General features: G+C 42.5%; 1 protein-coding gene across 1 annotated transcript in view; it reads left to right on the top strand.

Moving 5' to 3' along the window:
* The first annotated feature begins 6 nt into the window (after window positions 1-6).
* The window catches only part of ASXL1 (additional sex combs like transcriptional regulator 1), an 80,591-nt gene continuing 65,131 nt past the window's right edge, over window positions 7-15,466 (top strand). Inside the window, exons 1-5 of the mRNA XM_011979776.1 lie at window positions 7-1,531; window positions 1,651-1,742; window positions 7,500-7,582; window positions 8,841-8,843; window positions 10,121-10,229. Coding sequence (XP_011835166.1) covers window positions 1,354-1,531; window positions 1,651-1,742; window positions 7,500-7,582; window positions 8,841-8,843; window positions 10,121-10,229 — 465 coding nt within the window. The 5' untranslated portion in view covers window positions 7-1,353. The remainder of the gene's footprint in view (window positions 1,532-1,650; window positions 1,743-7,499; window positions 7,583-8,840; window positions 8,844-10,120; window positions 10,230-15,466) is intronic.

The raw sequence follows: 15,466 nt of genomic DNA, 5'->3' as shown, positions 1-15,466 counted from the left end.
GCTAAATTCCTGCGGAGGGGCGAGCTGGCAGGCCGGCTCCTCCCCCTCTGGGCAGCGGGGTCCCGCCTCCCCTCCCCCACTGTTTGGCAGCGTCTGGGGGTCTGGGGCAGCTTCGTTCATTCACCCGGGGGAGTTGGGTTTCCGGGAAGGGTCGGAAGCTCCTCCCTCGCTTCATGGTGGGTAATGGGGTGGTGCCTTTGACTCCGGGGGTGGAAAAGCGACCCCACATTCAAGGACGCCAGTGGCATTTTGAGCTTTACCAATCTAAACCAGGTGCGTGGAGGGAAGAAAGTGCTTACTCCCAGCTTGAATCCTGAGCAGCGGTTCTCTAACTTTAGTGTCCTGTGGGCGACACCTGAGAGGCGGTTAGTAACGCTCCTCCTAGGGCCCTCCATAAGACCTGCTGAGCCTCAGGGTCTGGGATAGAGCCTGGGAATCTGCGCTTTCACCGGCTTACCAGGTGATTGAAACGCAGTGGCTCACGGACCCCACTTTGAGAAACGCTGACTGGGGTGCTTGCCTTCAGAAGCTGGACTGGAATGGGTACTTTGAGGAGAACTGAATCCACTTTGCAAAGAATGTATGTTGGACAAAGACAAAGTGTCTCTGTTGAGAGACATTGTTCACTGAGGATTAGCAAGGGAGAGCGTAATTTGAGTGTTTGAAGCCGCTTCGTTCAACTGATGGGGGTTGTGAATTTTGTGTTCAGAGCGTCAGAGGACCTGCAGGTGAAATAGCTTCCTTTTGGATTGCACCCACAAAGCTCAGAGACTTTGAGACATACTCGTGTGACATCTGCTGATACCAGTAGTAACAGGTTATACTAAGATGTCAGTTCCTAAGATCTGTCACACAGGGAGGTTGTGGTGCAGATAGCATAAGTGTCTCTTGACACTCTAGTTTATATGTAATTGTCGTAATTCAGTTTTAATGATGAGTGAAGCTCAGACTTAATTTTCTGTCTTATTTTGAAGTGAGTTTTCTGCGTCAAAGGTGTTGTGCAAAAAAAAAAAAAAAAAAAAAGACCGTATGGGGGGTGGGGTTGATACAAACCTGAAGTACACCTTTTTCTTTCTCGAAGTCTGTAAAAGTTACTGATTTATAAAAACTGAAGGAATTTGGGCTACAGAATTTTCATTGGTGCTTGCTGTCCTCTTCCCTAGTCATTTGTTGCCCAGGGAACAAAAATAGCAATTGTTTGTATGCTGAAGTTTTGTGCTTCAGTTTATTTTGGCCTGGCATGTGAAGTTTGAAGATTTTGAGGTTCCGAAATATTTTCTTTTTCCTGATTCAGTCAAAATTGGAAGCTCGGGCTAGTTTTCAGGATCTTGTAGAAATTTCAGGATTTCTCTAATGGTTCTTTACCTGGAAACAAATATAGGCCTGATGGGGAATGGGAGAGAGCTCTCATTCTCCTGGACGATGAGTTTTGTGTGTTCATTGACATTGTCCTTGGCGTTCCTGTTAATGCTGGTGTTTATGACCCTGGGCACCCAAGGAAATTTGCTTGCCAGAGTTTTACTTGTTAGAGGTAGGTGAAAGTACCTTTAAATCCTATGTTATTTATGTCTTGACAGAATTATAAAATCTGTTTCAAAGTTGTGTTGGCTCTTACTAGTTGACTTTAGGAATTTGGGGTCCACTGTGAAGTCTCTTTAGATTCTCGAATTTACTGTGGTCTGAACTTCAACATCAAGGTTGCTCTTTCTGTTTTATCATTGACTTCAAACCGGATTATCAGAGTAAGTTATTTCTCTTTTTCTTCTAAGGCTCTTCATTAAAAATAGTAATATGAATAGGAATTACCTTGTTTTTGTTTGTTTGTTTTGTTTGTTTGGAGTTTCTCTCTTGTTGCCCAGGCTGGAATGCAATAGCACCATCTTGGCTCACCGCAAGCTCTGCCTCCCAGGTTCAAGTGATTCTCCTGCCTCAGTCTTCCCTAGTAGCTGGGATTACAGGCATGTGCCACCATGCCCCGCTAATTTTGTATTTTTCGTAGAGATGGGGTTTCTCCATGTTGGTCAGGCTGGTCTTGAACTTCTGACCTCAGGTTATCCACCCACCTTGGCCTCCTAAAGTGCTGGGATTACAGGCGTGAGCCACCGCACCTAGTCTATGAATAGGAATTACTTTATGGTGGTGTTATACATGTGAAAAAGGATTTGTGAGACTTTGGGAGGCTGAGGCAGAATAATCACTTGAAGCTAGGAGTTCAAGATGAGCCTGGGCAACATAGACCTGGTCTCTACAACAGCAGAAACAAAATGAGCTGGGCATGGTGGTGCACACCTGTGGTCCTAGCTACTTGGGAGGCTGAGGAGTTGGAGGCTGCAGTGGCCAATGACTGATTGTGCCACTGCGCTCCAGCCTGGGTGATAGAGGGAGATCCTGACTCTAAAAAAATAATGAGGCTGGGCGTGGTGGCTCATGCCTGTAAATCCCAGCACTTTGGGAGGCTGAGGTGGGTGGATCACAGGGTCAGGAGTTCTAGACCAGCTTGGCCAACATGGTGAAACCCAGTCTCTACTAAAAATACAAAAATTAGCCAGGTGTGGTGGTTCATGCCTGTGATCCCAGCTACGTGGAGGGGTAGGGGGCGCTGAGGCAGGAGAATCGCTTGAACTTGGGAGGTGGAGGTTGCAGAGAGCCAAGGTCATGCCACTGCACTCCAGCCTGGGGGACAGAATGAGACTCCGTCTCAAGAAAAAAAAAAAAAAGGACTCATGAGAATGTGATATGTAATTTGTGTATCTTTTGTGTGTTTTTTGTTTTAGAATTTTCCATTTCTTTGGATGGGACTGGATGGTAGGTAAGGGGGAACTTTTTAAGAGTCCTAGACTGGGCGCGGTGGCTCACGTCTGTAATCCCAGCACTTTGGGAGGCTGAGGCAGACGGATCACCTGAGGTCAGGAGTTCAAGACTAGCCTGGCCAACATGGTGAAACCCTGTCCCTACTAAAAATACAAAAATTAGCCAGGCGTGGTGGTGGTGCATGCCTGTAACCTCCGCTACTCAGGAGGCTGAGGCAGGAGAATCACTTGAACCCGGGAGGTGGAGGTTGCAGTGAACCGAGATTGTGCCACTGCACTCCAGTGGCAGCAGTGAGACTCCATCTTAAAAACAAAATAAAAGAAAAAAATAGCCCTCTTAATGTTTAAAAAAAGTTTCTGTAACACTGTGTGCTGGAGAATTTGTGAGAGCTTAACACTGGACTGAGAGAAACTTGACCAGGAGGGAACGTAGGACAGTTGAACATTAGAACACCTGAACACTACTCTTCTCTTTGGGCAGGTGAATTTGGACTCCTTGCAATGGCAATTGTATGCACTTCCTTGGGAACACTTTCAGATTGTTCCTGACCCCAGGAGCAATCTGGTGACTAGAGTGTTACTGGGAATCCTTTTAAAGAATTGTTTTTGCAGAGGAAAGAAGATTCTTCTTGAGAATTTCAGTGTAGTATACCCCAGGAGATTGATTTTTGCAGATGTTTATGCTGTTGAAAAATAGATGCTCTTTCTTTCACACATTTTGTAGTATTGTCTTTTCTAGATGTAAGACGTAGACCTTACGTGGTTGGGTGGATATCTTCCAACTTGTTATGAACAGTTTGTTTGGGAGAAATAGCCAAGGGGATTTCCCTTTAAATTGAGGACCCTAAATGGATTCTCCCTGGCTCTGAGAAACTCTTTGTTGCATGCTTTATCTTTTACTTTGATTCGTGACTGACCAGTTCTTACATCAAACATTTTTTTTCCCCTTTGAAGTAAGAGAAGACTTTTTTTTTTTTTTTAAATGTAGTCTAGAAAGAGACTAGGAATAGAACACTGCTGACTTGTTCTTATACCAAAAGCTGGAGGCATAAACAGTTTTAATAAAAGTGAATGCTTTGTATCTTTTGATGTAACTTCCCTTTAGAGATTCTGTTTCCCCTGTCTTAAATTCTCAGGCTATTTCTGATTGCTGTTTAAATAATTGGTAGTTACTATTTGAGTCATGCTTCTTTTAAAAAATGCACAAAAATTCGCTAGCTCAGCTTTCATTTAGTTAGTATCAAAGAAATGATATCTGTGGCAGTGAACATTAGTAGCTTGTTCCAGGGTTTATTGTAGGTTTGTTCAAGTCAGTACTGCCTGTCTTGGCACTTAGGTTCTTGGAATACAAAGGTGGATGAGGTTTGCCCCCTCAGGGCTTATGGTCGTCTGGGGGTGGAGAAGGTCCAGACACAGGAACAGAATTTTACTGTAATCATGATACATGTTATCATAGTTGTATAAATCATAAACAGATATCCCAGTTGCTGCCTCTTGTCCAGTCAAAATTATGAATAGTTTCTCCTTTCAACTGTCCTGGTTTGGAAGATAATTGTATGTGTTATGAAACAATGGGGACATTGAAAAGAGACTTTTACTTCTGCCTGGCAGAGATCAGGGAAGGCTTCCTGGAGGAAGGTGCTTTCTGAGCTCAATCTTGAAGGGTAACTAGGAGTTAGGCCAGTCACAGAGGGCATAAGCAGGAGCTGGTGACAACACATAGCAGGAGAGAGAGAAAGAGAAAGGGTGAGAGGGAGTGTGTGTATTTGCAAAGTGTGAGAATTAGCTATATCTACAAATTATTGGAACATAAAGTTTGTGGAGTGTCATTGTGGATGGGTAGAGACAGGCAGAGACCAGATTGTGAGGGTTCCATATGTCAGGCCAGTGAGCACCTACTCTGTGCCAGGCACTGTAAGCATTACTTACATTGTCTCTAATCTGTTCAATAACTCTGAGAGGAAGACATCAGTATCCTTCAAAAGAGAACCTAGGTTCAGGTTGGGTTGTAATTTGCCCTAGTTTAGAACGTAAGAATTTGAATCTAACTCTAGATCCTGTTCTTTACCAGTGGGCCAGGGGACTTTGGAAGCTTCAGCTTTTGCAGTATGTGATTAAGGAGCTGTTGAAGGATTTTATTTGCTTTCTATTTTTATTACTATTTTTTGAGACAGAGTCTCATTCTGTCACCGTGGCTGAAGTGCAGTGGCGCCATCACAGCTCACTGCAGCTTCCACTTCTGGGCTCATGATTCTCCCACCTCAGCCTCCTGTGTAGCTGGGATTACAGGCATGCGCCACCATGCCCAGCTAGTTTTTTATATATTTTTCTAGAGACAGGGTTTCACCATGTTGCCCAGGCTGGTTTTGAACTCCTAGGCTCAAGCAATCTGCCCACTTTGGCCTCTCAAAGTGCTGGGATTACAGGTGTGAGACACTTTACCCAGCCATATATTTTTTTAGATTCTTTTTTTTTTTTTTTACTTGAGATGGAGTCTTGCTCTGTCGCCCAGGCTGGAGTGCAGTGGCGCGATCTCAGCTCACTGCACTCAGCTTCTCCCGCCTCAGCTTCCCGAGTAGCTGGGACTACAGGCGCCCACCACCATGCCCGGCTAGTGTTTTTGTACTTTTTAGTAGGGACGGGGTTTCACCATGTTAGTCAGGATGGTTTCGATCTCCTGACCTCGTGATCCACCCGCCTCAGCCTCCCAAAGTGCTGGGATTACAGGCATGAGCCACCGCACCTGGCCCCCATTTTCAGAAATTCTTTAAAGAGATGAGGTTTCACTGTGTTACCCAGGCTGGAGTGCTGTGGCTATACACAGGCAGGATCATGGTGCACTACATCCTGGAGCTCCTGAGCTCAAGTGACCCTCCTGCCTCAGTCTCAGCTGGGGCTATAGGTGTGCACCACTGTGCCTGGCCTGTTGAAGGATTTTAGAGTTAAAAGTGATGAGGGCAGGTTTGCTTTGCTGGGTTGACCTCAGGCTATAACATGTAAGTTCTACCAGAGCAGGGGTTTGGTCTTGTTTACTGTGAATCCCTAGAATTGTGCCTGGCACAAGGTAGGTGTTGCATGTGTTTGTTGATTGAAGGATGACAACAGAGTCAGAATGGATTTGAGGAAAGCAGGACTGGATGGAGGGATAGACATTAAGAGGCTGTTGTGTTGGGTCAGGAAAGAGACTGGTTTTGGGACTTGGGGGACAGATGAGAGAGAAGCATGACACCTGCGTTTCTGAATTAGGTGATTATACAGGCTGTCAATCAAGGTAGGGAATACAGGAAGAAGAGTGGGTCTGGAGAAGAGGTGAATTAGAATTGCCAATTAGATGAATTAAGAGTAGAGCTGAATTAGAGTAGATAATGAAGGGGTACAATCAGTACACAACTGAATATTTGAATCTGAAATTTGGGGGAGACGTCAGGGCTAGAGGTAGAGATTAGATAGTTATCAGAATTTAGGTAGTGGCTGAAACTGAGATGATAATGTTACCCGTGGAGAATGGAAAATCTGAAAAGAGAAGCAAAGAATAGGATCATGAGAAATAGGGGTTTTATTTTAGTACCTTCTCCAAACCTTGACTTTAGTGCTGAGGTCTTATGTTCTTCCATAGAGTACCTTCCGCAGCAGACCTGTCAGACAAGATCGGGCACGTCCAGGGTGGTATGGCCGCAGACAGCAGTGTCCTATCAGACTTACTGCTTTATGTGTTGCTTGTGACAGCAGTACTTGGTTATGGTAGTTAAATGGACTGTAAGATGTTAGCTTGATTTGGAGTACCCTCAGTAGCTGCACAGGTAGACAAAGTACAAAGATATTGACAGCTTTTTTCCTCTTTTAGAAGAATAACATATCTAAGAACTCTTAAAGCAAGAGAGCTGCAGTTGCACACTAAGAAAATACTGCAATACTGCCATGACTTGGTTATAGATGATGCTAACATAAATGGGATATTCTGCTTCTCATTGCACCAGTCATGCAGAATCATAGCATCATATTGCCAAATGGCAGAACGTACTGTGGCAGTTAACACCACAGATTAACAACACAGTGGCAAAAAGCACCGTTTAAAAATATGGGTACTTGGTCGGGTGTGGTGGCTCACTTCTATAATCCCAGCACTTTAGGAGGCTGAGGTGGGCAGATCACCTGAGATCAGGAGTTCGCCTGGCCAACATGGTGAAGCTCCGTCTCTACTAAAATACAAAAGCATTGGTGCAGTGATTCTTGGACTTTTATGTGCATAAGAATCACTTGGTAGGTCTGGAATAGGGGCCATGAATTTGCACACATATATATATGTATGTATAGGTAGTAATTAAACTTCCTTGGGAAAGAAAATGTGAATGCATTTCTGTCTCATGTTTCTTGTGCAGTGCTATATATTCTGTGGTTTAGCAGTATTAACAGCATCAAGTTAAACAGTAACCAATGTTGCTAAGGTCTGACTATACAATGTATGCTGAGAAGATATGCATCCTTAGAATTGAGAATTTGAACATTTCAGTTAATTGCAGTAACTTTCAGTAACTGGATATATGTGTGATTTGATTTCTGAAGTAATTTTAACTGTGGAAAAAGTTGTCACCAGTGGTACCTCATAGCAGAACTTTAGCCCATGATATATGGACGGATGGATATAAATGGAAATTGCACACTGAAATTAGGACGTTTATATTTCTTCAGGTTTTAGAAAACTACTCGGATGCTCCAATGACACCAAAACAGATTCTGCAGGTCATAGAGGCAGAAGGACTAAAGGAAATGAGGTTTGTATTGTTCTTGTTGCTTAATGTGAGGGTTTCATAGGACATGTGTCTTTCTGTAGTTGTGTAGTGATATGAGTAAGTAAACGTGTGTATATGTTTGTGCTTCTGTGTCTGATAGTGAAGCAGAACTATCCATTTCCCAAATTGTGTGTCGTCTGAGTGGAGGGGTAGCAGTGGGTGAACATCTATTTGTTTTCATTTAGAGGTGCAGTGGCTTTCCCCATCTCCTTGCTCTTCCTTAAATCTTGGCATAGAGCTTGTTTTTTGTGTAAGGAGGCAGGGCACATTTTCTCTCGTGCTGTTGCAGAAGTTTCAGACCTGATAGCCTCTATTGTGGCTAACACTACCCTTTTCTCTATGCTGTATCCCTGAAGTTCTTTTAGGATAAAAGAACGGTGGTCTCATCAACATAAAAAACCCACTGACTTTTTTCCCCCTACTAATTCCAGTCACATATTATATGAATTTACTAAATTTTGAGGTGACCTTTGTTTTCTAAATTTATGGCATAGTTTTCCTGGAGAAGTAACAAGTTAGAAACATAGAATTGCTGGCCTGAAAGCCAGTGACTATCTTTAATCTTTCTTTTTCCTTATCCTAACTTCAAACTTTTTAAAAAAAAAAAAAAAAGGCCTGAGTGTGATGGCCCACGCCTGTAATCCCAGCACTTTGGGAGGCCAAGGCAGGCAGATCACTTGGGGTCAGGAGTTCAAGACCAACCTGGCCAACATGGCAAAACCCAGTATCTACTAAAAATACAAAGATTAGCCGGTGTGGTGATGCACGCCTGTAGCCTGTAGTTCCAGCTTGGGAGGATGAGGCTGGAGAATCGCTTGAACCGGGGAGACGGAGGTTGCAGTGAGCTGAGATTGTACTGCTGCACTCCAGCCTGGGCGACAGAATGAGACTCCGTCTTAAAAAACGAAACAAAACAAAACAAAAAAAAGTCCTTAAATGAGGAAGGAGGAGAGCACTACACAGTCCCTGCCTGGGACTCAGAGCAAACTTCATGTTTTTGCTAGTCAAACTTAGCAAATTGACCTTTTAGGGTCAGAAGGCCCTCACTTTCCTGTTGTCAGTTCAAACATTCTCAAGTTGATGTTTTGTGGGGAGGGAAGATTTAAGATTGTCTACATCACATTTATTTGACTTGTACTTATCCACTGTGTAGTGTTATAATTGTGCTTTATTTTTGTTTTTATGGGCTATTTCCCATCATGCTGCTGTCTGCATTGCTGTTGGACCACTTTGCCTATAGAAGGTAAATGAGTCCCTTTGGGACATATGGAATTGAAAACCTTAACTTGTTTCTGCTTCTTGTTCTTAGAGGTATTATGAAGCAGTCATGGTGGCTCATGATGAGTGAGCAGCTCTGTAATTTGTAGACAGAGGTATAATATGTAGGAGTCACAGAAGAGCTGTGCCAGCATGCTGTTCTCCTTGTAGCAGAGATGCTAGCACACCCACTTGATACTCCAGATTTTGCACAAGGTTTCTTTTAGAGATTGGTTCTTGGTGAAAAATTTTTTAGCATCCAGTGTGTTCCAAGGCAAAATAAGTAATAGTTTTTTAATGGTTTTTTTAGACTCAGAATTTATTTTTAACACTGCATAAATTAGGGCCTCTAGTTCTGAAACATGCGAAGAGGCTTACTTAAGCTATTTATATATTTTTTAACATGCTGGGGAGAGGGAAAAGAGGGTGCACAGGTGAGTCCTAGCACTAATATGCTAGTGCCAAACTCAGTTAATATTAGTAATGGGCATTTGTTGATTTTTTTGGTAGCTTTTCTATTTTAAGATTCAGTAAGTAGCATCCTTCGCACTGAACTGTCACTGTTTCGCAACCTGCTGTTGTGGTAAGGACCATGAAACAACTGAGTATGCCATTGTTTCAGTTTAATGTTTAAGCATTACTGGGAACTAAATCCACTTGACTGTCTTTTTGCATTTAGGTTTAAATAATTGTTCCCGCGTAGATACAGAATAAAACTCAATCTCCCCACTCCCAACAGAGAAAAAAAACAAATGAAATACTGTTCTTTTTGTTTACTTACTAGAAAATGTTTAACTGGAAAAAAAGTTCTGCTTGTTTTATTGCCAAAGGACCATTGATTTTGTGATTCTTTGTGATAATCTGTGGCAGTTTCTGAGTATGATATGTAAATTGAAATATAGAAGCTAGGAAGCTTTTAATAGTAAAATTTTATTAAAATTTTATTTATTAAAATATAATTTGAAAAAATTGTGTGGTTTTTCTAAATTTCTTGAAAATTTGATTTATATTGTCAAAAAGCACTGAAGAAGTGTTAGGTATGGATTTCAAGTATCACATAATGTTTATTCCAGAGTTCCCTGAGTGTGATTTATGTGAATTTCATTTGGTTATTCTTTTACTATTTTCACAGTGAAATTGTCATGAGATTTTTTCTTTTGTATTTCTTGCTTAGCTTTTTCTCATTTAAGAATGAATTGGAGGGATTAGGTCTTTAGGCAGATGGATTGTATGACCCTCATCCATTCTTTTGTGGTTTTACAGTGGGACGTCCCCTCTCGCATGCCTCAATGCTATGCTACATTCCAATTCAAGAGGAGGAGAGGGGTTGTTTTATAAACTGCCTGGCCGAATCAGTCTTTTCACACTCAAGGTAAGTGATATAAACTCTGTCTTGGTGCACTGATTCTTGGACTTTTAATGTGCATAAGAATCACCTGGTAAGTCTGGAATAGGGGCCATGAATTTGCATTTCTTATGCAGTCAGATGACACTGATGTTGTTCTTTTTTTATTTTTTGAGACGTAGTCTTGCTCTGTCACCCAGGCTGGAGTGCAATGGGGCGAGATCTTGGCTCATTGCAACCTCTGCCTCCCGTGTTCAAGAGATTCTCCTGCCTCAACCTCCCAAGTAGTTGGGACTACAGGCACGTGCTACCACGCCCAGCTAATTTTTAAATTTTTTTAATAGAGACGAGGTTTCGCCATGTTGGCCGGGCTGGCCTCGAAATCCTGACCTCAGGTGATCCACCTGCGTCGGCCTCCCAAAGTGCTGGGATTACAGGCATGAGCCACCACACCTGGCCAGATGCTGTTAGTTGTAAATGGCACTTTGAGGTGTTCGAATATGAATCGGATATTAGAAATTATTTAGTCATAGCAGCTCTTGTCTGTGTGTTCATCTTTGCTTGTCTGTATCTTTGTAGGTTGTACAAAATTGAAGCATAACTATGTATGGGGATAATTGCAGATGTGCCTTTTTTTTTTTTTTTTTTTTAAATTCTGAGATGGAGTCTCGCTCTGTTGCCCAGGCTGGAGTGCAGTGGTGCAATCTCAGCTCACTGCAACCTCCACCTCCCAGGTTCAAGCAGTTCTGCCTCAGCCTCCTGAGTAGCTAGGATTACAGGCGTGCACTACCATGCCCAGGTAATTTTTGTATTTTTAGTAGAGACGGGGTTTCACCATGTTGGCCAGGCTTGTCTTGAACTCCTGACCTCATGATCTATCTGCCTCAGCCTCCCAAAGTGCTCGGATTACAGGCGTGAGCCACCGCGCCAGGCCACAGATGTGCCTTAATTAGGATTTTGTTGTAGTAATTATGTGTAGAATAAATTACTGGGCAGCTAAAGTAAGACCTACTGTATGGAAAATAACTGAAATGTGAACATAGTTGTGGAAATTCAAAAACTCATTAACATTTACTAAGTGACAGTAATTATAAAGGAAGAGTACTTAAATCAGGTAGAGTTCATAATAAAGCTTAAATAGGGCTGAAATGAACAGGCTAATTATTTTTCCACCATTTGTGATATATATGGCAATCATTTAGACCAGGGGTCTGAAAACATTTTCTGTAAAGGACCAGAAAATCAATGTTTTTCGTTTTGTGGATCATACTGTCTTTGTCTTAAGCACTCAGGTCTGTCCTTGTAGTAGGAAAGCAGCCATACCCAAATGAATGGGCATGGCTGTGTCCCAATAAAAAAAAAAAAAAAGAGTATTTTGTGTACAGATGTTTGTTTTACTTATGAAAACAGGCTGCAGGTGAGATTTGATTTGGGGCTCTACTTTGCCGACCCCTGATTTAGACATAAGATGACTTGTCGACATTGGAGAAACTGAGAATTTGATGCTGACCCTTTCATTCTTCCATAGTGTGTTATAAATTGTAGCGGTCAGTACAAACTTTTTTCTTTAAGTTGTGTTTTCTTGATGGACTGTATTCAAAATAAATACCTGAACAAATACCAACTATAAAACATGAAGCCATAAAACTTGGTCTTTATATATAAATAAAGTTTGTCTTGTGGTCAGATATCTGTGCTGTTTTCTATATTGTTTTTATATCCAGTAGTTTGGTCTTCTTTTTCCTTTCAGTTTTGCATACTTTTCTTGTGATTGAGCCTTGGAAGAGACAGAGCCACTGAGCTCAAAACCTAGCTTTGTAGGGTCGAGTGTGGTGGTTCACACCTGTAATCCCAGCACTTTGGGAGGCTAAGGCAGGAGGGTTGCTGAAACTCAGGAGCATGAGACCTTGTCTCTATTTTAAAAAAAAAAAGCCTTGCATGGTGGTGTGTGTGCGGTGGTGTGTTTGCTTGTAATCTTAGCTACTCAGGAGGCTGAGGCAGAAGGGTAGCTTGGAGATAGAGGCTGCAGTGAGCTGTGATCACACCACTGCTCTCCAGCCTGGGCCACATAGCAAGACCCTGTCTCAAAACGAAAACCTAGCTTTGTAACTTGGGAGGGATTTAACCCCTCTTTTTGATGGAATGTGCATCCCTGGCATTGAGTCAGTCCTTAATAAATGATAGCCTTTATGATGATCTGAGGTTTATCATCCTTAATTGCCTGTTAATAGCACTTTTCTATTAATATTATGTATTTTTTGAGACAGGGTCTTGTTCTGTCACCTGGGCTGGAGTGCAGTGGCACAATCACAGGTCACTGCAGCCTTGACCTCCTAGGCTCAAGTGGTCCTCCCACCTCAGCCTTCTGAGTAGCTAGGACTGCAGGCACATACCACCATGCCTGGCTAATTTTTTTGTATTTTTTGTGGAGAAGGAGTTTTGCCATGTTGCCCAGGCTAGTCTCGAACTCCTGGGGTCAAGCGATCCACTGACTGTGGCCTCCCAAAGTGCCAGGATTACAGACAGGAGCCACTGCACCTGGCCTATTATTTTTTAATGTAATATTAATTTATATTTTTAGAAACAGGGTCTCACTCTGTTGTCCACAGCTAGAGTGCAGTGGTATAATCATAGCTCACTGTAGCCTTGAACTCCTGGGCTCAAGCAGTAGTGTCACCTCAGCCTCCCGAGTGGCGTACACCACCACTCGGCTAATTTTTAAATTTTTTTGTAGAGATGAAGTCTTGCTATGTTGGTTAAACTGGTCTCAAACTCCTGGCCTCAAGTGATCTTCCCACCACAGCTTCACAAAGCACTGGGATTACAGGTGTGAGCAACCATACCTGGCCCTCTATTATCATATATATAGTGTACTGTTACATATGTTGTAATTATATACAGTTGTAATTATTTAATACATATTATATGTTTATTACAAATATGCCTGTTAATGGTATATTCTATTTTTAAAAGGAAGGATAGTTACTTTTTTCTATGAGTATCTTAAGGGCAGGAACTGAGTTTTATTTATATTTGTAATTTGGCTCTGGGCAGAATTCTTGCTTGGCATAGTACATGCTTTATGCGTGAACTGAATTATATTTCTTCATCTTAATTTTACAGACATGAGCCACTGCACCAGGCCCCTTCATCTTAATTTTAATATATCTTTGAATAAACACCATTGTATGAACCTGCTGTAAGCTTGGGAGTGGTCTGTTAGTCTACAGCTTGTGTCTGAGATGTGCTAATTGAATATTTGCTCAGTACGTCATCTTAACTGCCTTTGGCTTTATGTTGCTTATCCTTCATAGTATCTTGTTCATTGGCCTTTTACATCCGTAGGCATCACTTCTCTGATATTCGTTGTGCTCTTATAATGGATTAATGGTTTGCTTGGTTGGTTTCTCTAGGTAGACTGTAAACTCCTTGAGAGCAGAGTCTGTATTTTATTCATTACTCACAGTACTAGGTACATAGTTGCCTTCAATAAATATATATTTAATGAACGAATTTAGTGAATAATGGCTACATTTTTGTACTTTGTTATTCTTTTTTTCTTTTTTTTTCCCTGAGACCATGTCTTGTTCTGTCACCCATACTGGAGTGTGGTGGTGTGATCTTGGCTCACTGCAACCTCCCCCTCCTAGGTTCAAGTGATTCTCCTGCCTCAGCCTCCCGAGTAGCTGGGACTACAGGCGTGCACCACCATGCCTGGCTAATTTTTGTATTTTTAGTAGAGATGGAATTTTACTATGTTGGCCAGGCTGGTCTTGAACTTTTGACCTCGTGATCCATCTGCCTCAGCCTCTCAAAGTGTTGGGATTACAGGCGTGAGCCACCACACCCAACCTTCATTATTCTTTTGACATTTGATGATAAATACTGTTACTAATTTTCTTTTTGTTTTTCTTTTTTTTTTTTTTTTGGTAGAGACAGTCTCACTTTGTTGCCCAGGCTGGTCTTGAACTTTTGGACTCAAACATCCACCCACCTCAGCCTCCCAAAGTGTTGGGATTACAGGCATGAGCCACCTCGTCTGTCCTTGTTCATAATTTTGATGGGCTGGGCGCAGTGGCTCACACCTGTAATCCCAGCACTTTGGGAGGCTGAGGTGGGTGGATCACTTGAGGTCAGGAGTTCAAGACCAGCCTGGCCAACATGGTGAAACCCTGTCTCTACTAAAAATACAAAAATTAACTGGGCGTGGGTGTGCACGCCTGTAATCCTAGCTACTCAGGAGGCTGAGGCAGGAGAATCACTTTAACCCGGGAGATGGAAGTTGCAGTGAGCTGAGATCGTGCCATTGCACTCCAGCCTGGGTGACAAGAGTGAAACTCCATCTCAAAAACAATTTTGATGAAACTGTCCCTAGATTTGCATCTGGCATCTAGCTCATGTCTCAGAGCCAGAATGAAGAATGCTTTCCTCTGGGTTTGGTAGAATTTTAGCTTGGTTAATTATGTGTGTGTCTTAATTTTTTTGACCTATTATAAAAGCAATATACGTAAATGCAACAGAGAAAATGAAAGTCACCCATAAAATTCTACCTGTGGCCAGCTGTGATGGCTCATGCCGTAATCTCGGCACTTTGGGAGGTCGAGGCGGGTGGATCACTTGAGGTCAGGAGTTCGAGACCAGCCTGGCCAACATGGTGAAACCCTGTCTCTACGAAAAATGTGAAAATTAGCTGGGCGTGGTGGCGGGCACCTGTAATTACAGCTACTTGGGAAGGCTGAGGCTGGAGAATTGCTCGATCCTGGGAGGTGGAGGTTGCAGTGAGCTGAGATCGCACCACTGCACTCTAGCCTTGGTGACAGAGACTCTTACCTCAAAAAAGAAAAATTCAGATACCTGTAACCTAAATAATTAATGTTTGAAAAAGTTTCATCATTGCTTGTTTCATTCAGTTAATACATTTTGAACCACTTGCCATGGTGTTACATATAGACATGTCGTGTGTGTGTGTGTGTGTGTGTATGTATGTATGTATGTATGTATGTATTTTATGAGACAGGGTCTCACTTTGTCATCCAGGTTGGAGTTCAGTGGTACAATCATGGCTTACTGCACCCTTGACTTCCTGGGCTCAAGCAGTCCTTCCGACTTCCCTAGTAGTTGGGACAACAGGCGCATGCCAACACACCCAGCTAATTTTTGTAGTTTTTGTAGAGGTGGGAGTTCACTAGTCTTGAATTCCTGAGCTCAAGCAATCGTCCCATCTTGGCTTCCCAAAGTGCTGGGATTATAGGCATGAGCCACTG

Source organism: Mandrillus leucophaeus, unplaced genomic scaffold, assembly GCF_000951045.1.
Source record: "Mandrillus leucophaeus isolate KB7577 unplaced genomic scaffold, Mleu.le_1.0 Scaffold206, whole genome shotgun sequence".
NCBI lineage: Eukaryota > Metazoa > Chordata > Mammalia > Primates > Cercopithecidae > Mandrillus > Mandrillus leucophaeus.
Note: the sequence above shows the minus strand (reverse complement) of the source record. Positions and strands in the feature narration are given on the sequence as shown.